The sequence below is a fragment of the Leiobunum rupestre genome, chromosome 1, assembly GCF_980474605.1.
Source record: "Leiobunum rupestre chromosome 1, qqLeiRupe1.1.hap1, whole genome shotgun sequence".
In the NCBI taxonomy this organism is placed as follows: Eukaryota; Metazoa; Arthropoda; class Arachnida; order Opiliones; family Sclerosomatidae; genus Leiobunum; species Leiobunum rupestre.
Window position 1 is genome coordinate 22,689,206 of NC_143384.1, and position 27,162 is coordinate 22,716,367.

The following is a 27,162-nucleotide window of genomic DNA, read 5'->3' on the forward strand; positions in this document are numbered from 1 at the left end:
ACGTCATTTTGGGACGTAACGCGTTTTATAATGACTCTTATGAAGGAAGTGTCTTACAAACATGGTTCGAAAACTAAGTTGTCGAACTGTGTCGGAATAAAATACGTCTGAAATTAATTAAATTAATTTCATCTAAGAATGTATTTTGGATTACTGAAAACTAACTAGTCTACCTTGCCGTTAGCGTAATCCCCACTTTAAGCACCTCCACCTCAAAAACCCACTTTTTTAATTTCTAACGCCACCTGGTATCGATTTAAATAACTCTAGAAAACGACTTACTGAAAATTTTGATAATGATATTAAGTATGATAGGGGGCTTTGTGCGGAACTAAACCTTGATTGAGAAATAGTTCCGGAAATCAGTTCAATTATTTTTTTTTCTAATTATCATACTTATTGTTATTATGTCACCATACAAAATTATTATGAAAAATAGGAAATTTGTAGAGTTTTATAGGATAATTTCCCCGGAAAATAATAAATGAAAATGTAGGATAATTTTCCTGGAAAATAATAAATGAAAATATAGGATAATTTTCCTGGAAAATAATAAATGAAAATATAGGATAATTTTCCTGGAAAATAATAAATGAAAATATAGGATAATTTCTGTTTAAATTACAGAAAAAATGTAAGTACTTATTTTAAGGAAATTGTCTGATTTCTAATAGGCGCTTAAATAAAACATCTTCCCAGAAATTGCCAAGAAGTAATATTTCCGACAGCGACGACTCATAAGTTATTATTTATATAGTGCTTGTTGAAATATTAGAAAGCTGGAAACTTTCTCGAACGTAACATCGGTTTTTTGCTAAGCCTTAACATGCCAAAAAAAATTACCTGGTTAAAAGGAAACACTTGTTGCATACCGTACTGCAAAAGAAATACGTTTAGTTCTAAAGGAATTAGTTTTCATCTTTTTCCGAAAGATAATTTCATACGAAATGAATTAACTCTGCCTCCATTAAAATTGCCCGGTAATATAAAAATATTACATATAATTTTAATTATTTATACCATAAGAGGATGATAATAATAATAATATTATCTTCTTATACTTAGTTTTAGTAACATTATATATTTTACCTTAAAATATATTATCGAAAATTAACATTAGTACGTTCCTTATACACGTGAGCCGACGCGTTTCTTATCTGACGCAAAATTCTCATGAGGGCAAAAACGCGTCTCCAATTGGCTTATATACGACTTTTTGGCTAGCCATTCTAACCGTTTAACCGACCGACCGGAAATAGCTCCTTCCCAGATGAATTTGGAGAGGGGAGTAGAAACCGAGTATCTTTTATTGAAGCGTCCATTGGATACAAAACATTTGGTTTTGAATCTACGTGCGGCGATAACTGACGTAATAGGGACCGGGTAGCATGACGTCACGCCGTACCTTTATCTATGGCCGCCATGCTGGTAATCTTTTTATTACAAAATTTCCGGAATTAAATTCCCTGACATTTCCAGGTTTTCCCTGACCAAATTGCAAAATTTTATCTGACCATTTTTGTAGAATAAATGAATGGTTTGAGATAAAGATCTTGAAAAATATTTCTTCCAAAAATTTATTTCCCTGATTTTTTTGGGTCATTTTAAAATTCCCTTACTTTTCCCTGACATTTTGGAAACATTTTAAAATTCCCTGACTCTTCCCTGACCTTTTGGAATAGTTTCAAAATTCCCCGACCTTTTGGAATAGTTTCAAAATTCCCCGACCTTTTGGAATGTTTTTAAATTCCGTGACTTTTCCAGGTCGTTTACGAAGCTTGTATTATAAACGTCATGGCTCCAAGTCCCGATTGTGTGTTTTATTTTAAAATTATTTCTCAACCCGAAATTGAACCGAAAAATTCCCTAAAAATAGGAAAATAGTGTAATTTTTTGGAATAAATTCAATATATGGGAAATATTATACAATATAGGAGGTGTGGTAAGTTAGTAAACCTGTATTACATATGGCAGTACTGCTTACCGGTCGAACTGGTACGTTCTGGTTAATTATAAATACGTTCTCGATTAAATCTTTTTAATATCCCAGCGAAACCATTTAACGAAAGTCGATCCCAGTCAATTTAATTGGGTGTACCCTCGTAAGAAGCGAAGGTCTGCGCGCACTTTCGTAAAAATAATTAGGTCAACCTTAATAAGGGCCTCCCGCTTTAATTGTTTCTCAAAAGAAAACGTTCGTTAAACCCCCCCCCCCCCTCACTCTTATCTACAAAGAAAAATCCGTTTACAACCGCCCTATTCAATTTTAACGCCAAACCTAACTAAGCCTCTGCCTTTTAAAACCGCTGCGAACTAATTTTGAAACCGTCCGCCGAGCGTAACGCCATCTGTACCCGCGACCCGGTACTGAAAACGGATCTGGAGATGAGGAGGAGAGCGACGTTGTTTCCATCTATCGGCGTTTTTACGAAACAAGGGGTGACACCTATGATCCTGGTACTGTATTAGAAAACGTGGCCAGTGGGGACCGAGGCTTACTTAAAAGCGTCGTGAAAGGCGTCTTGGCGGTACAGTTTGCGTTGCCGGCAGCTTTTTTAACGACGTTACCGCGAATTGGCTAAGCCTCGGTCGGGTTTTAGCAGCGTGGACAAACAGTAGTAGCTCAGAGGGACTGTAATATCTAGCACGGTGGTCTTAAAGCCCCTAATCCCAGGTATAGACGTTTTATACGGGTTTTATTTACAATCCCAGACCATTTCGTTCTGGTTTTTGGGCCTTTTTCCCTTGGCTAAGGGAGATTTTGGGGGCCTTGGGGAAATGGACGCTAGAGGGCAGTAAAAAACGCTTTGCCTCATAAACGCATTCCCTCGAGCCTAAACAATTAGGTGTCAAAATTAGAGGTTTGTTCATGGTTTTCGCAATTTTCGTGCTTCTGAAATTTCTCTTCCTAGGATCACGGAAGTGAATTTTATCGTTTAATGGATTTACGGTACCGCGGAGACGCGTTTAATTCGCTGTGACGAACGAAATTTCAATTATAGCCAGGTCTTAATTTTCTTGTCTCGTTTCCATTTTTAGAGATTTTTGGTGATTGTAATGCGGATGTATTTTCGTTTTATTTTGCCAATGTTATAATTGGTCTCAGCACGTTATTTGACCATTTGTTAGTACAGTCTATAATTATATTTCATTAATCGCGAGTCCTACGTTAGCCCAAAAGTACTGGAATTCTTCGCGCTAAATAAATTCATATTTCTTAATATTCCACGCGTCTCAAGTTTCTTTTTAATTTTTAATGAATTGAATAAATTGGGCCAGTGTTATAATTGGTCTAAGCCAGTGATTGGACCATTTTATGAGTACAATTATATAAGTTTATTTATAGTCACTTGGTGTAGTATAGTCTAACATTATATTACGTTAATCGCGAGTCCTACTTTAGCTTTAAAATACTGACGTTCTTCGAGCTAAAATATACGCGTTTCTTCATTAATTAAGCGTCTCAATTTTAATTCTTTACATTAATTTTCTACTTACTTGTTTCATAAGCGACGTAAGAAGCGTAAGTATGACACTTGAAGAATCAGCCAAGGCTTATTGAAACGCTTTCAACCCTAAAAATAACGTATACTTTGGCCAATAATGATCAACTATTGAATACAAACATGAAATTGACAATTGAATCAAAACATGAAATTGAATATTGAATCAAAACATGAAATTGACAATTTAATCAAAACATCAAATTGACGATTGAATCAAAACATGAAATTGACAATTTAATCAAAACATGAAGTTGACGATTGAATCAAAACATCAAATTGATGATTGAATCAAAACATGAAATTGATGATTGAATCAAAACATGAAATTGATGATTGAATCAAAACATGAAATTGACAATTGAATTAAAACATGAAATTGACGATTGAATCAAAACAAGAAATTGACGATTTTATCAAAACATGAAATTGACGATTGAATCAAAACATGAAATTGACGATTGAATCAAAACATGAAATTGACAATTGAATGAAATTGACAATTGAATCAAAACATTAAATTGACACTAGTTTCGTTTCTGAAGGTAGTTATTTTCGTATAGCCACCAATTTAATTTGATAATAATTTTATTATCATTCAGTGTCATACTTACGACTATTACGTTACTTATGCTTATTCTAAAAAGCTCGAATATCTGTTAATTCAAATACTTTAAAGTCGTAAATCTGGACTCCTATTATTTAAGCAAGGTTTAGTTTAAAAATCATATAATTTTAGTATCGTGAGTCCGTCGTTAGTTTTTGTTATTCGTGTTATACCGCCCTCGTGAGTCCGACGTTACTTTTCGTTGGTTAAACAGACGTTAATTTACGCCCTCGACAGAATGTATTCATCTCCCAAGGTTCTTACAAGCGGCACTATGTTCATCTCCCACGTTACGAAGTTGAAGCAGGAAATAACATTGCAAATAGTGTTGCTTGCTGTCATAAATTCAGTCGGCTTTCTTATTCTAATAATTTTTCGTTTAAAGTTTCAACTTATTTTTAGGCTAGGTTGGTAAAAATATATTAGAGTTTCGAGCTTTTGTAAATTCATGTCATAGCAGACATCATTTTGGTTAAAAAAAGCGACATCTCCAGAGTCGTTGATGAACCATCATTTATCAGAAAACAGTAAAGACCAATTAGTTTGACCACCCAACTTGACCAACTAATGGTCAGTGAATTAGGAAGTGTGAACAGCAAACGTTGTTTAGGTGTACAATTTGTTTGAGGTATACTACTATTTGAAATTCATTGGTCCTGACGTCATTAACGCCGGAACTTGGAAACATTTGACCCGTCGTCTGCTTACGATCTAATATTGATATTAGACATAAATAATTTTGACAGGTTAAACCTAATTTCTAAATTACACACAGGAAATATTATAGCAGACAATTAAAAATACGACTAAATTACATACTTTCTAGGAAACATTATAGCAGACGACAATTAAAAATAAGAAAAATTCCGTTAGAGGGAGTCAAAATGTGATACCTCGTCTAATCAATGGTCATGCTATCTTGGATAAATAATAGTGTTACTTTTACCCACAATTTAAATAGTGAAACTAAACGCATTGTTTCGTGGAAAAGTGTTGAACAGCTTAAGGTGTCCAATTAATTGATATATCTGATATGATCAACTAATTTGGCAACAATAAAATTGCATAGTCTGAACGGTACTTAACTTATTCAACGAATAACTTACTGAAATCTTTTGTTATTAATATAGATTTGCTAAAAAAGAATTTTATGTTCTAGAAAATCTCTGAAGTAAAAAATATAAAATCTAACGCGTTTCTGGCTTTCAAAATGACCAAATTAATTAACTAAAAAACATAAATTTTTCTAGGAAACCTATAGGAAAATCGTTTGATTAATAATTTGCGTTTAGATATTTTATCATGTAGTTTAAACCGCCATCTAGCGGTCAAATCGATCAATTGCTTAATTGTCATCTGCTATAACACAAAAAGTAATAATCAGCTATGCTAATGCCCAAGGTACCACGTTAGGCCTATGTCATCGAGAGACTTTTAACAAGTGTTGTAAGTCGGAAAATTTTCCGTATTTTTCCAAAAAAATAAAACAAAGTTTTAATTCCATGATTAGTCTAATATTGTTTGCAAATTTAAATGAAGCGGCATTTTCGCCTCATTTTTTCGAATCTAAAAGTAAAACTAAACCTCTAGACTAGTTTAAACTGATTAACAATGTAACACTAATAATGTTTTGTAGTATGTTTACTGATATTAGACATTTTATATCGATAAAAAGTTTAAAAACATTAAAAACCCTTAAAAAGTAATTGGTTTCAATTTTTTATTTTTCCGATTTGCGGAAAATTTTCTGGAAATTTTTCCGCATTTTATTTTTCGGGAAAATGAACAACACTACTTTTAACGCTTAGCAGACGTAATTTTTCCGGAAAATTAACAACACTACTTTTAACGCTTAGCAGACGTAAATTCACTACCTTAGTGAACTTCTAGGTGGTTCTATGGTAACTGTATAGACTAATAGGTCTATAATAAAAAATTAAATAAAATTCAAACAATATAATGGTATACAAAACTGAACCCACACTTCTAAAACATCCCATTATCTATTTTAATGACCACGGTATCAAGGTTAATAGCGTTTCAAAGGCAGTGATTGAATCAGACACTCAGAGGCCACGGGCGTTGCTAGAATGGGGTGCAAAAAAGGTCCCTGACCCCTGTTAGCCGCGGTTAACGCGCGGGTCGGGTCTCGCGTTAATTAATTTCGGCCTCTCAAACTACTTTTCGTTACGCTTTATTTCTTTTTCGGGAAAATTGACTCTCCGCGATGCCATTGTATTTGATAGTTCGAGACTTATTTGGTAGGGGGCGTCAGACACCTACCCGAAGCAGAAATAAACGGAGTGTTGTAAAAACGATATATCTCTCTCGCAGCTTGATTTATTTTTAATACCCTATAGGTGGGGCTAAAAAGCGTAGGTTTGAATCTTTCTTTCGCTTATGGGATTTGCGTTATCAGCTTTTTTCTAACCAATATTTTATGGTTTGACTGTTTAAAGAGAAATGGCCACGTATTCCGGCATCTCGAGGAAACTGCGTTCTATAAAAATGTTTAACGAGAGAACACTTGTCAGTATTCCTTTAAGATTTTAAAGGGATATTTATTCCTTTTTTCAATAGAAAAGTATACAGTTTTGAAAAAAAAACAAAAAACAGGAGCAGTTTTAGAAAACGTACATCTTTCATAAAACTTTTTTCTATACCTCAGATTTCGAAATTTCTATTTATACCTCAGATTTCGAGCTTTTGGTTCTTCAGAATTCAAGCTTTTTGTATTTCAGATTGCGAGATTTGTAGGCCTGATTTCAAGATATTCGTACTACTTATTTCGAGATTTCCATAGGACTGATTTTGAGATCTTTGTAGAACTGATTTAAAGATTTGTAGCACCGATTTCGACATTGTCGTACCACTTATTTCTATATTTATAGAATTTATTTGGAGATTAGTAGAACTTATTTCGAGATTTGTAGAACTTATTTCGAGATTTGCAGAACTTATTTCGAGATTTGCAGAACTTATTTCGAGATTTGTAGAACTTATTTCGAGATTTGTAGAACTTATTTCGAGATTTGTAGAACTCATTTCGAGATTTTCAAAACTTATTTCGAGATTTGTACAACTTATTTAGGTTTACCCCCATTTCGCCCAAAATAGTTCTCCCAATCCCATTTCTCCCAATTCCCATTTCTCCCAATTCCCATTTCTCCCAATCCCATTTCTCCCAATCCTATTTGTCCCAATTCCATTTGTCCCAAAATAGTTATCCCAAATCCCATTTGTCCCAAAATAGTTATCCCAAATCCCATTTGTCCCAAAATAGTTATCCCAAATCCCATTTGTCCCAAAATAGTTATCCCAAATCCCATTTGTCCCAAAATAGTTATCCCAAATCCCATTTGTCCCAAAATAGTTATCCCAAATCCCATTTGTCCCAAAATAGTTATCCCAAATCCCATTTGTCCCAAAATAGTTATCTCTGAATGAACTTTATTATGAACCTACCATAAAAATATATATTACATGAAATAAGTCCAAGTAATTCTTTATATTACTTCAATTAGGATATGCCTACTAACAAAAGAAATAACCCAAATTATACCTAACCTAACCTAACCTAACCTAACGCCAAGTCAATTCACATATTGTATAATTATATAATGTTACGCTGTATTTTTTTCGACATATCGACTCGTACCGATGAGATCTAAAACCGCGCAATTACCATATATTTGGAAAATAATGATTGGGAGAAAGGGGAATCCATATTTTTGGGAATATTGATCGTTGGGAGAAATGGGAATCAATTTTTTTGGGAAACTTGATCGTTGGGAAAAATGGGAATACATATTTTTGGGTTAAATGAACTCCGGTTCGGCAAAATGGAATTGTGACAAATGGGACACCATGTTTTTGGGAGAACTGATAACTTTGGGAGAAGGTAAAATTGGGAAAAATGGGAACATACCCTTATTTAGAGATTTGCAAAACTTATTTCGAGATTTGTAAAACTTATTTCGAGATTTGTAGAAATTATTACGAGATTAGCAGAACTTATGGTAGAACTTATTTCGAGATTTGTAGAACTTCTTTCGATATTTGTAGAACTTATTACGAGATTTGTAGAACTTATTTCGAGATTAGTAGAACTTATTTCGAGATTTGCAAGACTTACTTCGAGATTTGCAAAACTTATTTTGAGATTTGTACAACTTACATCGAGATTAGTAAAACTTATTCGAGATTTGTAGAACTTATTTCGAGGCCGATTTTACATCTAATTTCAGTATATTTTAAGCTAATTCCAAAACATTTCAAAGTATATATTTTTTGGCGCGCCTACAGAATATATTATCACCTTTTTTAAATTAGAAAAAAAAACTCAAAAAAGAACCAACGAAATTTAAAATTCAAACTTGGAAAATTCAACTTCTAGACCGCGACGAATTGTGAATGGGACATGGAACTTTCAACAATCAAAATATGAAAATAAATATGCCGTCTCTGTTATCTCACTTTATGAATAATGAATAAGATGAAAAAGATAATTTCTAATAACTACTTTGATATGGGCGTAGCGTATCACTTCTCTAATAAAAAAATATATTTAATTTTATGAGGAATATACCAGGCCTACTGGCGCCATCTGACCATTTTTTTATGGAAACATGGAAATACCAAGATTTACCGGTGCAAGAATAGGCTTATTAGACAGTTCGAACGAAGGTTAGAGTAAGGTACATTCTGTTTGTGGAATGACTTGTGGTTAAGTTAAAGAAGGTTTTTATGAATCGAGATAAGCTACGGTCATAATTATAATGACTATATTCGGACACGTTAACTTGAAAGCGCGGGGATAACCGAGTTAGTAATAACCTTGAAAATTGACGACTGTTTTTCCGCAGGGTTTTTTTAGGTTTAACGGTTTATTTGGTATTTCATTTAACGTTTGCGGTTGAATTTTAATTACCGATAATATTTCGAATTTAAATTCGTTTTACCGTTTTGAAATGATATTATTACTATCATATGATATTATTAAATTTAAACAACTAATTAAATAAAATGGTTAAATCATATTGGAAATTTACCTGTTTATATAAAATTATAATATTTTCATAAATTTTGAAAAAAAATCTAAATATTTTTTAAATAAAAAATTGATTTCGATATTGATCGAACATCATCGAGTACTCGGCTTTTTTGAGGTCGAGTACTCGAACTCGAATAAGTAAATGGAGAATACTCGTCGATTACCGAGTACGAAAAATTTGCTTATTCGGGTACGCGATTACTCGAATCACGGACTGTAATGTGCTCGAATAAGCTGCTCTCTAAACTCGTCGAGTATTTGTTTTTTTTTTAATCCTCGTTGCCAGGGCCGGATTAAAACTTTATGGGGCCCTAGGCCCAAATTAATTTTTGTGCCCCCTTCAATAGCGAGCGAAGCGAGCTAGGCGCTTCCTCAATTTAAAATTGAGAAATGGAAGGATAATTCATTTTGCTGCCAGATTTAGTATGTCATCAGGGGCCAGACGGCAGTCCGTCAGAGAATGTGAAAACATTTTTGGTTCATATATAGGGGTGGACGCATTTACTAAAATTACTCCTGAAAGTATTTTGTGAAAAGCAAATGATTAAAGTTTTGTACTTTTATTTTTTTCGAACCCTCTTGGTGCCCCTTGTAGGCTTAGCGCCCTAGGCCCAGGCCTATTCGGCCTATTGGTTAATCCGGCCCTGCTCGTTGCTTCAAAGTTCAAAGAGAGGTTTTAACAAGTTTTTTGGGGGGCAATAAACGGTACCTACAAAGTTGTGGGAAATGTGGTTCATTTAAATTAAAGGAATATTTTTCAGCATTGAAAGTTACTTTATACTCCTTTTAAATTAAATTTTATAATTTATTGAATAAAACCAGCTTCTAATCAAGTACTCGATAACCCGACTCGTTAAAAATATTTATCGATGTTTTTTTTAGTTACTCGACTCGAATAAGAGAAAGTTTCCCCTTAATCAAGTACTCGGTTACTCGACACGACTTCAATATTACTCGACTCGAATACTCGATGAAAAAAAAATTGATACTCGATAACCGATTCGATTGCTTAAAACCACTAATCGCACAGACCTAATAAAAAACTGTACGAAAAACAAAATAACAATTATTTTCATAAAATCCCGATCAAAGAGGAGGTATACTCTAGGAAACATGTTTGCCAGCTTGTTGACGTACCTTCATACGAGTCGCACCGACGGTTTTATAACTGGAACGTGCTGAACTAAACTCCCATCAAAGACTGAGGGGGCAATTTTTGTCGGGCGGAAAACAATATAGACGGATTTTATGAAAATACCTATTCAAAAAAATTAAATTATTACTTTTTTAAATATGAAAAAAAATCCGTTAAAATTTACATCCAAAAACAATTATATACCGAAATACTTCGGAAATTGAACAAATTCCAATTTGGAAAGTTTCACAATAATTAAAATGTTTTCTGGATAACTATTAACAAGAAGGTCATATCCGATGAACAGAGAATATGCCTGCAGCACGCTGTCAGCCCTGTGATTCCCGTGATAAAAACCACGCCCCTCTACGTTTACTCCTGTAATATTAATTCCTATTTCCCGGTAAGGGGGATGACACTGCCGCTACTAAAGCAGCCTACCTCGTCAGAATGGCGGTAACAGACTCCGTCAGACCGCAGTGATGTCTCGCGATTTCTCATACAATTAAACAATCGCCCGAAGCCCATTTGCCAAAAACCTTTTATCCAACCGAATAAATGAATAAATTTTCGCCGCATACGTGGAACGGTTTTACAAAACAGTGGGTATTCTTTTAATGTTATACCGACGGAGTAACACCGCGCTTACATATTTTTTTTCTTAAGCCTTTGCTCTTAAAAACGTCTAGTATTTGATATACTATGTCATCGCCGGCAATTTACAAATCTTAAATCGATCTAAAGAGTTAAGCAAAAAAAAACGTAATCGTCTCTAAATAGCGCCGCCCTGGGGGCAATGGCGAAAACTAAAAATAAAAAACAAGCGCGTTGTGTAAACGGCATTACGCAGTTTTATAATCCACTAATAACCATTTATTTTAGTGTTGTAAGTCGGAAAATATTGCGGATAATTACCGAAGCCTTTTTCCGGAAACGTCTCCATATTTTTCCGAAAAAAAGTGAAAAAATGTTTTTAATTCATGATTAGACTATTATTGTTCGCCAATTTAAATTTCGCGGCATTTTCGCCTAATTTTTTTCTATTTCAAAAGTAAAACTAAATCTCTAGACTGGTCTAGAATTAAAACCCTGTGATCGATGTTTCAATTTTTCTTTCCGACTTGCGGAAAAATTTCCGGAAAATTAACAACTTTACTTAGTAAGAACTAGATCCCACTACCTGTCACCATCTATCGGTATGTTAGAAAATATATAAATTAATATTTTGTAACAAGATGATATATCAAATTTTAAATTTGAATAATTAAAATAATAATAATTTATTCTATGATTATAAAATCAAAATTAGATACCCAAATGAAATAGAGTAGCTTTGTTAATGGCCGCCAAATGTTTTCTTTAGAGGAAAAAACGGGGGTGACGTCGTATCATCTAATAATGGTAAATAATAAATAAGGTGGCGACATCTGTTTCTAGCGATGGGAATAACATGGATTTATTCCCAGTGTCTACGTGGGTCTCCGTGATATCATTGGGAGCGCGCGCCGAGACACGTGATACGACTCTCTTGAGATGGCGCCACCCCTAATGATAAAGGCTTCCACCGTGAAACCCCGATTACCGAAGCCATATATATAACTCAAGTAATTGTATTCCCAACCCAATGATGTCAATAGCTCCAATACAATGGAAATAGTACCAATACAATTACCAACAGACTTAATATAGAAAAAAAATCAAGTCACAAATGCTTATAAAATTAAAGCTTCATATTGAAGCGACCACGACTACAACAGACGTAAGTGACAATAGTATAACCCTCGTCCCAAATAAAGAGATGCAAAATGGGCGCACCGTAAAAAATGATTTTTTTCCCAATTTTTGGGGAGTAAAGCTACATTAGGCTTAGTTAAATCTCTACGTAGAATCAAAAGGGGAATACCGCTTAAATTTAGCCGGCGTATTTAGGAGACGCCCTTCGAAGCGCCCCCTGGCCGCCGGATTTTGAACTGGAATAAATGTGATTTACGATATTTTAAAAGTGGCTTCTCGTATTTTTTTTCTACTCTTTTAACATTATGACCATTAAAGTACCCGCCACTTTTATTTATAACTTTGGCCGCTAGGGGGGTTTACTATCGAAATTTATCAAAATTACCGTCCCTTATTAAGCGTGGGACGAGGTTTTTTAGTCGTGGGGGGACCTAGGGGAGGGCATGTAATATTGTTAAATTAATCTTATCTTATGTTTTTTTTCGGCTATAAGAGATAACTTAGATGAGATATTAGCTTTTAAAGGGGCATTTACTAAATGAGGTACACAAGGGGCCTCTAAAATGGAAATGGTCAACGGGGTTTGTTTATTACTTATTAGGGTGGGAGTGTATTACAAGTTTAAATTAGGTATTTTAACGACCCAACCTACGAGACTTAGGAAAAAACAGGTGTTGTTTCATTTTAATTATATTAGCATATTCAATTATAATAAATTTGTTCTAATAAAGTTATATTATCCTTCTGAATTTATTACAAGGTGAAATAAACCATAGTTTGAAAATTTTGGGTTGTTTCATTTTAATTATATTAGGCTCAAAAACTTTTATAGTTTCATCACAAAACATTGCTTAATTAGTGTTAGAAATGTTTTTGTATTGTGAGCTGTCTGCAATTTAAGTTCGTGAAAGAAAATATAACTTTTCAGAAATATTGATGTCCATTAATTAATGTTATATAATCTTATTTTTTTTATGAAATAAATAGTTAAATTTTCATAGCGTTACGAAATATTTACCCAGGGTTATTCAACTTTAAGGAGGTTAGATTACGACGATATACCAGTAACATAAACGACTGTCTCTATGGCAAATAAAATAACATCACCAAAAAATAAATAAATGTCGGGACGATTAATTATTAAAATAATTTAATCAACTTTATTTCTTTCATAACTTAAAAATGTATTTTCGGTAAATATTTACTTAAAATTGTGGCTATTTTTACTAAATGTAATTAGCCTAGATGAATATAATTTATTAAATTTTATTTACTTTTATAAAAATTAAAAATTACTTTCCGGTTACTATTTATTTAAAATTGTGCCTATCTTTACTTAATGTAATTAACCTAGATGGCGCCCCACGTGCAATAACGTTAATAACGGGAAATTTTGGATAAAGGAAGTCTGACTTATGGGCGCCATCTGAAAACTTCAGCCATCGAACCTCCCTAAAGTTAAAAAATACTGATTTAACCTTAATTGTCAATTTTGAATATAGAGTAATGGCACTGTGACGTCCTAGTACGTCACCCATGCTCTTTCCTATAGATAAAAAATTTGCGACGAAAATGGCGGCCATGGCCAAAGCTACGGAGTGTTACTACTCTATTGAATTTCAAATTATCAACTAAAAGCTAAGTTTTCATACAGAAGCATAATTTAACGAAGTTTTCATATAGTATAAAATAAATTAGCTAAGAAATTCTCATAAATAAAAAATAAATTAGCCAAGCTTTCATATAAGAAAAAAAATCTTTAGGTAAGATTTCATTTAGGGAAAACTATTTAGCTAAGTTTTCATGTAGGGAAAATATTCGGCTAAATTTCCATAGTATAAACATGGTTTAGCTGAAATTCCATAAAGGAAAAATTATTTACCTGAAATTCCATAAAAGAAAAATTATTTAGCTGAATTTCCATAAAGGAAAGATTATTTAGCTGAATTTCCATAAAAGAAAAAATATTTAGCTGAATTTCCATAAAGGAAAGATTATTTAGCTGAATTTCCATAAAGGAAAGATTATTAAGCTGAATTTCCATAAAGGAAAGATTATTTAGCTGAAATTCCATAAAAGAAAAATTATTTAGCTGAAATTTCATATTATAAACATATTTTAGATAAATTCCATATTAGAAACATAGTTTAGCTAAATTCCATATTAGAAACATGGTTTAGCTAAATTCCATATTAGAAACATAGTTTAGCTAAATTTCGTATTAAAACATGGTTTAGCTAAATTCCATATTAGAAACATAGTTTAGCTAAATTCCATATTAGAACCATAGTTTAGCTAAATTCCATATTAGAAACATAGTTTAGCTAAATTTCATATTAAAACATGGTTTAGCTAAATTCCATATTAGAAACAGTTTAGCTAAATTCCATATTAGAACCATAGTTTAGCTAAATTCCATATTAAAACAGTTTAGCTAAATTCCACATTAGAAACATAGTTTAGCTAAATTCTATATTAAAACAGTTTAGGTAAATTTAACATTAGAAACATAGTTTAATTAAATTCCATATTAGAAACCTAGTTTAGCTAAATTCCACATTAGAAACATAGTTTAGCTAAATTCCATATTAGAAACCTAGTTTAGCTAAATTCCATATTAGAAACATAGTTTAGCTAAATTCCATATTAGAAACCTAGTTTAGCTAAATTCCATATTAGAAACAGTTTAGCTAAATTCCATATTAGAAACATAGTTTAGCTAAATTTCATATGAGAAACATAGTTTAGCTAAATTCCATATTAGAAACATAGTTTAGCTAAATTCCACATTAGAAACATAGTTTAGCTAAATTCCACATTAGAAACATAGTTTAGCTAAATTCCATATTAGAAACATAGTTTAGCTAAATTCCATATTAGAACCATAGTTTAGCTAAATTCCATATTAAAACAGTTTAGCTAAATTCCACATTAGAAACATAGTTTAGCTAAATTCTATATTAAAACAGTTTAGGTAAATTTCACATTAGAAACATAGTTTAATTAAATTCCATATTAGAAACCTAGTTTAGCTAAATTCCACATTAGAAACATAGTTTAGCTAAATTCCATATTAGAAACCTAGTTTAGCTAAATTCCATATTAGAAACATAGTTTAGCTAAATTCCATATTAGAAACCTAGTTTAGCTAAATTCCATATTAGAAACAGTTTAGCTAAATTCCATATTAGAAACATAGTTTAGCTAAATTCCATATGAGAAACATAGTTTAGCTAAATTCCATATTAGAAACATAGTTTAGCTAAATTCCACATTAGAAACATAGTTTAGCTAAATTCCACATTAGAAACATAGTTTAGCTAAATTCCATATGTAAACATAGTTTAGCTAAATTCCATATGTAAACATAGTTTAGCTAAATTTCCGTATTAAAAACATAGTTTAGCTAAATTTCCGTATTAAAAACATAGTTTAGCTAAATTCCATATTAAAACATAGTTTAGCTAAATTTCCGTATTAGAAACATGGTTTAGCTAAATTTAATATCTTTCGGAAAAATTATTTAGCCAAAATTTAATATCTTTCGGAAAAATTATTTAGCAAAAATTTAATATCTTTCGGAAAAATTATTTAGCAAAAATTTAATATCTATTGGAAAAATTAATTAGCTAAGTTTCCATATAGGAGAAATTATTTAGCTAAGTTTTCATATAGGATAATTTATTTAGCTAAGTGTTCATATAGGATAATTTATTTAGCTAAGTTTTCATATAGGATAATTTATTTAGCTAAGTTTCCATATAGGAGAATTTATTTAGCTAAGTTTTCATATAGGAGAATTTATTTAGCTAAGTGTTCATATAGGATAATTTATTTAGCTAAGTTTTCATACAAAAAAAGGCAAATTTCTATCCAGACAGATGATAAAAATGACATTTCAACATACTCCTCGAGCGTCCGTAAAAGAGACGAAACCAAATAGCATAGCCCGTAACAATATTACCTAAAAGACTACAACAATGTCGCGCGCGCATTCCCAAACAATGTCCGGATTAATCCCACCCTCGACTGAGCCGAAGAAGAAATTCTAGCCAGCAGCCAGCTCCCCCTACCGACGCCTTTTCAAATATCGCTCTCTCTCTCTCTCTCTTATAAAAGGCAATAACAATAAATATGTCTGACATGAAAGATGTTTAGGTCCTCCCCCTCCCGTCGACGAGCCCGCGTCGAGCTCTGACAAGGGTGTTATAGCCGAGGCTTAGCTACGACTCATTGAACACCAGGTAGTTTCGCCGATACTAGCCCTGGAATCCGCCGGGGTAATCTGTAACGCGTTGCTAAGTTTCCCATTCGGTGTTTACTAAGACCCCCGCCCCCCATTCCTAGACACCCCCTCTTATAGCAGACGTCTCGCGGGAGGGAGGGGGGCAGAAGTCGAAGAGAATGAAGCGGGTGTATCAATAGCAGCGTCAGAGAGATCAAACTCGCTAGTCGCCCCCTCTATCGGAGTTCCTCTCTCCCCCAAAAGCGGCAATTTTCATGGCTGATTTAACCGGCGAATCTTTTACGCATCGAAAGATTGGCGCTGTTGTCGGCCACCGTCCCGTTCGCATATATGCCGCTTTTGTTTTATATGTTTGCCAATGTTTAAGGGTGTTCCGAACGTTCTTCACTGAAGATTTTTGCCATTAATACGTATTGAAAATTTTATTTTGCGGGTTTTTTCCCCCAAGTTTAAAAGATAGGGGTGTATTTGGTACACGGCATATGCCTGTGGACAACTTGTTTCTTGTTGGTAATATTTACTTTATAAAGATGAATCAAGATTATATTTGTACTGGGGGATAATGAATATGTACAGACGTAAGTTTTAGGCGGGGTTGGCATGGAACCAGCCGGTGATAACCACTTGGTTAAAACCGGAAATAGCCACTTGAAAAAATCCAGATTTTTTGGTTTTTCTAACAAATTAAAATTTTACAATATTTCACTAAAATAATAGCTTTTATTTGGGTTAGCTTTCATTTGATAATTAAACAAATTGGGGAAGTACAAATTATCCTCTAATTGAGGGGGACGGGGGTTGGTCAAAGGTTCGGTGACTCGGTCTCATAAACAAAAACTAGCGGGAAATCAAAAGAATTAATTCTTTAATATAGTTATTTTGCTTACTTTGTTTAGTTTCTAATTTACAACAATAACAGCAGACAATAACCTACTTAGGAAGTGAGTGACTGATAAAAGTAAAATATCCGTTAATTATATAATTGTATAAAAAAATTCAATAAAATAAAAAAAAACGATTTAAATAGAAAAAAAATCGATTATTATTTTTATATAAAAAAAGTGCCAACCCTGCTTTTCGGCCACCACGTTTAGTAGAAGCTAGGAAGATTGGCCTATTTGCGGACGATAGCAGACGAAAATTCCCGCAGTCCACGAGCTTCTCGCGTTGACCGCTACGTGTCTCTACGTAAGCTAAATCTAGAGTTGTTCATTTTCCGGAAAAATAAAATGCGGAAAAATTTCAAGAAAATAAAAAATCGAAACATAAATTACTATTAAAGGGTTTTTAAAGTTTTTAACTTTTCATCGATATAAAATGTTTAATATCAGTAAACATACTACAAAACATTAATAGCGTTACATTTAAACTAGTCTAGAGGTTAGTTTTACTTGAAGATTCGAAAAAATGAGGCGAAAATGCCGCTTTATTTAAATTTGCAAACAATATTAGACTAATCATGAAATTAAATCCTTTTTTTATTTTTTCGGAAAAATACGGAAAATTTTCCGTAAAAAAGGCCTCGATCAATTTCCGACTTACAACACTAATTAAATCTCAAAACCCCTCAAAAGAAAGAAAAATAAATAAAATTATGACCAGACATCCCTTTCAATTATTCATCAAAATATTCCATATAAACAGGATGAGGAATTTGGGAAACCGAGTAGACAAATAAACAGAAAATTCTATTTCTGATCGGCGCATCCTGTAAATCCATCGCCACCATCAAACCTAGGTACCAGTGGAGATGGGCCGGGAAATATAGCTTTTCAAATGATTTATTAAGGATTTCATTTAAAATAAAAGCCAAAAAGGTGTTCCGAGTTAGAATGCTTCCAAGAACTGTGGCGCCGCTATAAACATAACACCCTAGTCGACAGAAAAAAAAACTTTTTTTTTTTGGAGCTCTCGGCAGGTGGCCGAAAGAAGATTTTTAACCGCGAAAAATGTAACCCCCCCCCCCCCCCTTACTTCCAAAAGAAATATCAATCGTTTAGTTACTAGAACATAGTGGACGATGATTAGTTGGTCGGACTAGTAGGGGTTAAACTTCTTGAGCCTCGGTCGTATTAGCCTTTTCAATAATGAGCTATGTGGTGAGACGTTGGCATAGTTGCTTGTTTTTTTCCGTACGCTATGCAGACGTTTAGTGTTTAAAACTGGCAAATGGTTAGCTCATCTAAGTGAAAGTAGGATTCGGACCTCTTATATCCAAAGCAACAGCGTTGACAGGTTCTGAAAATACAAATTATCGTATACTAGAAACAAAAATTATCGATTTCAGAAAAACATGATCGTACCAGAAAATAATTATAGATTTAAGAAAAACATTATCGTACCAGTAAAAAAAATATCGATTTTAGAAAACATTATCGTACCAGAAAATAACTATCGATTTAAGAAACAAATTATCATACCAGACATTAGTTATCGATTTCAGAAAACGATTATCGTACCAGACAATAGTTATCAATTTCAGGAAAAAAAAAGTATCGTACCAGAAAATAATTATCGATTTCAGAAAAAAAATATCGTACCAGACATTAGTTATCGATTTCAGAAAAAAAATTGTTGTACCAGTAAAAAATATCGATTTATTTCAGAAAATATTATCGTGCCAGTTAAAAATTTTCGACTTCAGAAAAAATTATCGTACCGGAAAATAATTATCGTACCATTAAAAAAATTCTGAAAACATTATCGTACCAGAATATACTTATCGATTTAAGAAAACAAATTATCGTACCATTAAAAAATTCTGAAAAAAATTATTGTACCAGAAAAGAATTATCGATTTCAGAAAAATATCGTATGCCTGAAAATTCGCGATAAATTTGAATTTTGTGGGAATATTGATGATAACTCATTTTGGTATTTATTTATTTAAAATCTGCTCAATAAGCCTCTAAAAATTAACCGCAATTGAAATAAAATGAATTAAAAAATAATACTTTAAAAACTATGAAATAAAAGTTAGTTCAGAAATGTAAATACTAATTATAATAATCAGAAATTGGTTGATTATTTGCTTTTAAAATAATTTTATATTTAATGTAATAGGGTGGAAATTGTGCCTATTGACACCCCAGGAAATAGCCACTCTCGAAATAAAACGGGCAATTACAATAAAATATAATTAAACTTTTGTCCCCTAGATGTCCCCCTATAAAAACTTTACTTTTATAGCTCTCGCGATATAACTGGTTTTTCAGGGAAAATAAAACTCGTGGAATCAAAACATTACTTTTGACAGGATGGTTCTTCTTAACGCGCAAGTTGTAAAAACAACGCTTTGAAAAATGCCCCCCGTTGAGATTACAAACACTTTTATATAATAAAAAATCTCGCTCTCTAGCCCTACCTCTTTATAAATTATTCCCAAAGCTAAGCTGCGAACATCAACACTAAAATTAAGCCTTGGTTTTGTTTTCTTTTAGTGGAGTTACCTGTTAACATGAAGGAAGTCGGTTTTCTTTTATACTCCCACTCATGCCAGAGTTAAAAATTACTGTTCTCTCTCTCTCTCTGTCTCTCTCGCTAAACGTTAAGCCTTGTCAGACATCAGTTTTTATTATTTTCGGCTATTAATAACATAACTAGTGTAATAAAACTATCCTCCAAAAACTTTATTGCATATTATGACATTATATCGCCGAATACGTACTACCAGGAATAGAACTACAAAACGCGAAATAAAATTAGACGCGCTTTGGTAGCAGACGACAATTTTTACGAGAAAAGGACAAGACATAAGTGGAATAGTTTTTTCGAAATTGCAGTCCGTATTGTTTTAATGATATTTAGTCTACAGGGGTTTATAACATTACGAGAATAGTGAAGATAGCAGACGAAAAAATTGGTCTTAGAGTAGGTTCGTGTCGCGAATTTGATGGTATGGTTCGTTTGTGAGGTAGTCAGGGGCGTAGCCAATGATGGGGACACAAGGCCCGCGAAACGTATGGTTGTATGTACAATATTTTTTTCAATTGGGTGCCCCTCCCTATCGAACCCAAATCCTGGCTACGCCACTGTAATCTACTTAACATAATATCGAACTGGAATCTGTGAATTCGTTTGCTTGCCTATAGATTAAGGTATTCTTTTTCAGATAATGGTCAAAGTAATTAAATTATGACGAAATTATCGCTGCAGTGTTATCAAATTTAAAGAAAAATTGCAAAGGCGTTTTTAGTCTTATTCAACCAACTGTATAGCTTTACTAAAAAAGACTAATGCATAAAGCCTAATTTTTTATTTATTTTATTATTCCCAAAAACAGCCTGCAACTGCAACTTGCACGCTCGACGCTGCCGATTCAACATGGAGCTGTACAAACTATCAGGACGCAAAAGCGGCGGAGTATGCCTCAACTGCAGACACAACACAGCGGGGCGCCACTGCCATTACTGCAAAGAGGGCTTTTACAGAGACAACACTAAGCCCATTACCCACCGAAAAGCCTGCAAAGGTAATAACAACGAGGAGGCTAAATTATTTTAAACGCAAATTCGACTTGAAAAATAACGCGAGGCGCCCTAAGAGCCCCCTATTAACGGTCGCGGAAAGTAAACTCCGGCGACTCGCCTGCTTAATGGGCGAGAGCTAATCGACGCGCAGCGCCATCGCGTGATAAAGCCGGCGATAATAATTACCGCTAAAGCCTACTCCATCAAACGGCGCTTGGCTTGTTTCTATAGCCCGCGATGATAATTGGAGGGGACTGCGCGTAAAGATGGATTACGAGCGCCTTCTAGCGGCCTGCCTCGATAAATAAGATATCCGCGAAAAATGGGCCAATTGCGCGCCCGATTTTTGAAAGGTCCGTTTTGGGCGATCAAAAACGTTTAAAAGGGAGGCGAATGAATAAAATTGGACGACAATAAAATGAAAAGGACTATTGTTAAAGATTTATACCTTTTTTCCCCGGATTGTATATAAAAAGGCCGTGAGATTTTTTTATATTTTTTGGAGAGAGGGCAACGCCAAAGTGGAGGTTGTCTAACAGAATTTCCTAAAGTGACAAAAATTGGGTCTTGTTCGTACCTACACTGAACTGTCATTTTTCATATTTTTACGTTACGATTACTTTTTTTAAAGGATTAGAGAAAAGTGTAATTTTCTAGAAACATGTACCTTCGTAAGCTCCCTTTAGATTAAAAGATTTAAAAATAAAAGTGCCAGGGTGAAATTTGTGACCAATGCAAATTAAAGTACACTTATGCAAATTTTGCACTAAAGTGATGACGAAGGCATAAAGTGAACCAATGTACATTTTGCACTAAAATGATGACTAAGGCATGAAGTGAGCCAATGTACATTTTGCACTAAAATTATGAATAAGACTTACAGTACACCTATGTAAATTTTGCTCTAAAATGTAGACCAAGGCGTAAATTAAACCTTCACTAAAATCTGGCCATTACCATGGATGAAAGATAAGGAGAGCCATGAAGTGGTGTATTCATCTTGTGATGCATTCATTAGACGTGTAAATCGTTCAGCCCGCGATAAGACTTGTTTAACTTTTGTATCCTTCTACCGTATTTTCTATAGATATTTTTAACTTTCAGTTACGGCGGTTTTAGACCAAAATAGAGCTAAAACGTGTTTTTTTTTAATTTATCGGACTTCACTGTTCTCGATTAGTTAAGTTAATTAGAACGCAAATTACTTAATCAACATAAACTGGCGATTTAAATTTAAAATATTTAGAAAATATTTTTGGTAATAAAAAAAATCCAAGGCTATTGGACAACCCCAAAAATTCAAATTTTAAAGATAGCCACCCACCCCTCCTAGTAGTCGATAATGTAGGCTTCTTTTTTTTTACGTAAGAAATCCTTATTTTCTTCGATAGAGGCTAGAGAGCGAGGGTAATCTTAACTTGTCATAACTGCCACTAGAAGGCGCCACGGACGAGATTGATGGGGCCCCTAAGGTGTGGCGCTGATAACTTGATGGCTTTAGTTTAGTGCTCTATGTCCATGAAATAATGGTTTAATCGACATACAAGTTTACCATTACCGCGAAAGAGACGGTGGCTTAGGCGTTCGCCAAGGCTTAGCTCGTATGCCTCGTAAAAGTGTCAGCCGACGGTAAAGTTTGCGTTGGTTTTCCCTGGACTAAAGTTTCAACTAAGCCTCGGTCAAATTTGAGCGATTTCCCATGGTGCACCGGCAGAGGTTTTTCGACCGAGGCTTCGGTTTTTATAAATGTTTGATAAGCTTTTCTTAGATTGAGTACGAAGACCCCTAACCCTTTGACTGCCTAGGTGGGCAAAAATATCGTGGGATCCTCGTAAAAATCCCGTCTGGAACCCTGGGATATTTGACTGGCTTGAATTAAGCATCGTAAATTTTAAATCGAGAAAGAGAGAAGGTTAAGCCTAGGCTTAAGAGTTGTAACTTTGCCAATTCCACTTTTTCGGGTTTTCGGTTAGCGATAATTTTGCGGTTTATTTTCAAAGAGATTTGTAAATCCAACGACACCCCGAACCAAATACTAACGAAAATATTCCATTGGAAACTCCAATCTCAACCGCAAAAACGCTTGGAATTCAAGGTATAATAAAAGACGATCGCCCCTGGTGACGAAACCCGCAACTACGGCAATAGACACCTCACACAACATGACTCACAACATCGGTCTTCTTCATAAATACGTAGACAAATCCCTACCCTTTGGTTCCGCGTGACCCCGTATGACCCTTCAAAACATCAGCGCCCGCCGCGCCCCCCAACGTCTGAAGGGTTAAACCAAATTGCTTTGTCTTTCCCCGCCTCTATAAATGACTAGACACGAGACCATGAGGGAGGAGTGCCTTAACCTTCGCTGTCAACATAAATTACTACAGGCCGGCCTATCTCTACCGGTTTTACATCCTTTCTTGTCACTGGCTGCTGTATCTCTTCGTTAATTTTTAATCATTTACAAAATACATGGACTAATTATTACCCCTTTCAGCTAGGGACTAACAACTGGTGCTAGTTTATTGATACCGATTATGTCAGCCGCGGTTCGTACTTTAACGCCCTCTATTTTTATATAGGTTTTAAACCTTACAGCTCCCTCGTTACAACACCATTAGGATGATTAGGCTTAGCACAAAGTGCTACTCGCAAAACGCGTCTCAAGTTTCAATTCTGATAATTGAAGGTTCCTTAGCCACTTAGTTTTATAGTTCGTCTTTAGACAAATTAGCTAGTGGCTACTCTATAATAATATCTCTCTAAAGACTGTTCTGGACTTCCGTTCTTAAAATAAAATTATACGGGTTGGTGTGATGTACGCTAACGACATCTACCTTATATTTAGTGCGAAAATGTAAACAAAATATTTACGAATAGTTTTCATTGAATCCAAAACTATTAACTAAATTGATATAATGATTTCAAATTGGTCTGTTTTAAGGTATAATGGGTATTTAAGAAGAATCCTTCGCCGCTAGTGGCGTGAGCGAGTTAGAGGTATTCTAAGCAGACGGCGCTTGCACCCTTTTTTGAGATTAAGCTATTTAGGCCTAAACTGTTGGGTTTTCACCTCAACACACAAGCCAATCAAAACCTATGATAAGCACAGTCCAATCCAAAGATTAGTTACCAAAGAGCACCCCAATCGAAAATTCGTTAACTAAGAGCAATCCAATGGGTTTTTTCTTTTTTACCTCAAACGGCTGTTTTTGGAAGCTAGTATGTAGCAGGGTTGGACATAAACCACTAGTCACGGCATTTGACTACTAAAATAAATGCTCTGACTACTAAAATTAATCAAAATCTGGGGGCTCACTAGTTAATTTGACTAGTCATTCATCAATCCCAAAGACATGTATGCTAATACACTCCTATTTCAATTCTGTGACTACTAAAATAAATTAAGATAGGAGGCTGACTACTTAAAAAAATCCTTTTGTCCAACCCTGGTATTTAGACAATGGTGAAGCAGACGCTATGTTAACAGTGTTTGCCACGTATGTTCCGTTTTAATTTATTTATTTATCCCCAAAAAACAGAGTTTCCAAACCGTACCTTATCGATAATAAATATAGAAATTAGGACGACAAATGTCTGGAAACCCTGCTAATATGGCGTCTGCTACAACGCCCGCAAACCATAATTCGAAGGAAACGTAAATAAGTAATAACTACGATTAAAATAAATGTTAGCTACACTCAATTGAATAAAAATAATTGCTAATTTAGCTAACACATGTACAAAACCAATTATAAATATGAAAATTAATAATTTTTCCACCCTCAACTCATTACTAGAATATGACAAAACCCGTAATCCCAAATTCCCAATGTAAAAGACAAGGTCCACGAAAATATATATATAATCTCTAAATCGTGCTTTTACAACATCTGCCAGAAATCGAAAGCGGTGCCCTCTATGGGGAAATAGAGATCCCAGCTTTTTTGACGATTTTTCTCCTCACAAAGGAACGCAAAAGAAATCTTCAAATTAGATGCGCGCTGACGATCCCCGGAATGAAAAAAGAGCATTTATCCCCTAATAAAAATCACTACCAAAATATTTAGCCCCCTCTGGAGGCCAAAATCGGCGTCAAACAAGATTATTTTCGTGCTTTTGGATTCCTTTATTGACAGCTTTATTCGTCTCAACGGCGAAGGAATCCCTGACTGCATTTATATTTGCTTTTGTGAACATTTTCCCATGAATTTTTTATGTGGCAGCCTGGCCAAGGCATAACAACTTAGGCTGACTGAGCGTATCACTGACAGGATTAAATCTTATTTAGTACGTATGGCGCCACCTACAACGTTCAGACTTGGTCGCATTATTTTCCGGGTTTTTGAGTGAAAAGTACATTTATATTAAAATAATTTTTCAAAATTTAAGGAATAAACTTAAAGAAAACCACCATTAATTTAGCTTTAAAATTATGACCAAGGCTGAAAGTACATAAATGCAAATTTTGCACTAAAATGATGACTAAGGCATAAAGTACACCAACGCAAATTTAGCAACTAAATGATGACTAAGGCATAAAGTACACCAATCTACATTTTGCACTAAAATGATGACTAAGGCATAAAGTGAACCAATCTACATTTTGCACTAAAATGATGACTAAGACCTAAAGTGAACCAATCTACATTTTGCCCTAAAATGATGACTAAGGCATAAAGTGAACCAATGCACATTTTGCACTAAAATGATGACTAAGGCATAAGGTGAACCAATGTACATTTTGCACTAAAATGTTGACTAAGGCATAAAGTGAACGAATCTACATTTTGCACTGAAATCATGACGAAGGCATAAAGTGAGCCAATGTACATTTTGCATTAAAATGATGAATAAGGCTTATAGTACACCAATGTCAAATTTGCTCTAAAATGTTGACGAAGCCGTAAATTAAATCTTCACTAAAAACTTGCCATTACCATAAGGAGAGCCAGCTCCCCATTACTAAGAACACCTGACGGGACTCTACCCGTTTAGTGTCAGGTGATCCTAATAGTATATTTTAGAGATAACAGCTAGAAGTGTAATTTAGAAAAAAATGTGAGAGACTACGAAAAATACTTTGCGCCATCTCGATAAACTGTCGGGTAATATTTAAGCAGTGTATTCAACCACTTCTCAAGAAATGGACCTTATATTTCCTCCATGCCATTACTAAGTTTACCTAAGTACATTGATGGTGTCAACAGTTGGGAGATATCAAATATTTTTAACGTTTTACCTAATTTAATACTTTAAAATTTAAATTTAAAACAATTAAATGTTAAACAGGTAAGCCTTAAATTTATAGAATTCTAAACAAACACCAAGGCTTTGCAAAAACTCTTAGAACGTACTATTTTAGCGACTTTCTCCACAAATCATTTTAATTAGATAACATAAAATAAATAGCGGCCCAAGTGTACTTAAAATTATATAAATATCTGCATTTAAAATGACGAATGAAAATTACGGTTCATTACCAAGGCTTAAAACTGGGCCTAAGTGAATCCATATTTACTTTAAGACTCTAATAAGGGACCAAACTTAAAAGGCTAAAGTAGATTAATGAATAATAATCCGCCTATTCATCATTCAAAAACGTGCCAGCGCATTAAATGTATAATTTTAAGAGGAGGTTAAACATTTAACAAGCCATAGTTCGGCACTTTTAAAGTTTAACCCCGGTTCAGCTCCCCCACCTATTACCCCTCGCTTCCTCATCGCCTTTTCCAATAACATTTAATAAATTCCCTAGTTCATAAACTTCGCCAGTTCCATAGTTTGCTAAACGTATACAAAACAATGCGAAAATTTTAAAGTTTGTTTTTCAAAAACAACGAAAATTTAGTCATTTATGGACAAGCAGTGCCATCTTTCGAAATAAATATATCACTAACTTTTCATATAAAAACTCGACCCTCAATTTTATTTCGCCACTATATGGCGCGGCATACGCGGAAAGATACTTGCAAGAGAGTACAATATTATATTTTGACTTCCTAAAAGCATGAACTATAGAGCCAAGGTTCGGTGAAAGTACGCTCGATGCTAGCACGAGCGTTAAACAAGGCACTCCGAACCTTCCCAGACTACATTTTCGGTTAAGCCTCGGCATTATACTTCGTAGTCTCTTCCTTTCAAGCGAGCTACCCATGGTAAACAACCTGATGGACCCCATTTCGCGACAAATTAGGTTTGGTAGAGAGATTCGACCTCGCTAGGGATTCGCGACCACTCTAAAAGGGAAAGATGACCACTTCACTGACCACAATGCCAAATTGTGGTCAGTGTATAGCCCACGAGATGGCGTTCTCTACGTTTTACGATAGGGAACCCCACACCGCGTATAACCATATTCCGGAGAGGGAAATCTTGGGTAGATTAATTTAATGCTGGGTTCTTAGCTCGTTTA

General features: G+C 34.2%; 1 protein-coding gene across 2 annotated transcripts in view; it reads left to right on the plus strand.

The window, feature by feature from the left end:
- Positions 1–27,162, plus strand: part of LOC149961369 (netrin-1-like) — an 82,991-nt gene that overhangs the window by 50,892 nt on the left and 4,937 nt on the right. For both annotated transcript variants that reach the window (XM_090176848.1, XM_090176849.1), the window contains exon 3: positions 20,561–20,749. In XM_090176848.1, coding sequence (XP_090032974.1) covers positions 20,561–20,749 — 189 coding nt within the window. The remainder of the gene's footprint in view (positions 1–20,560; positions 20,750–27,162) is intronic.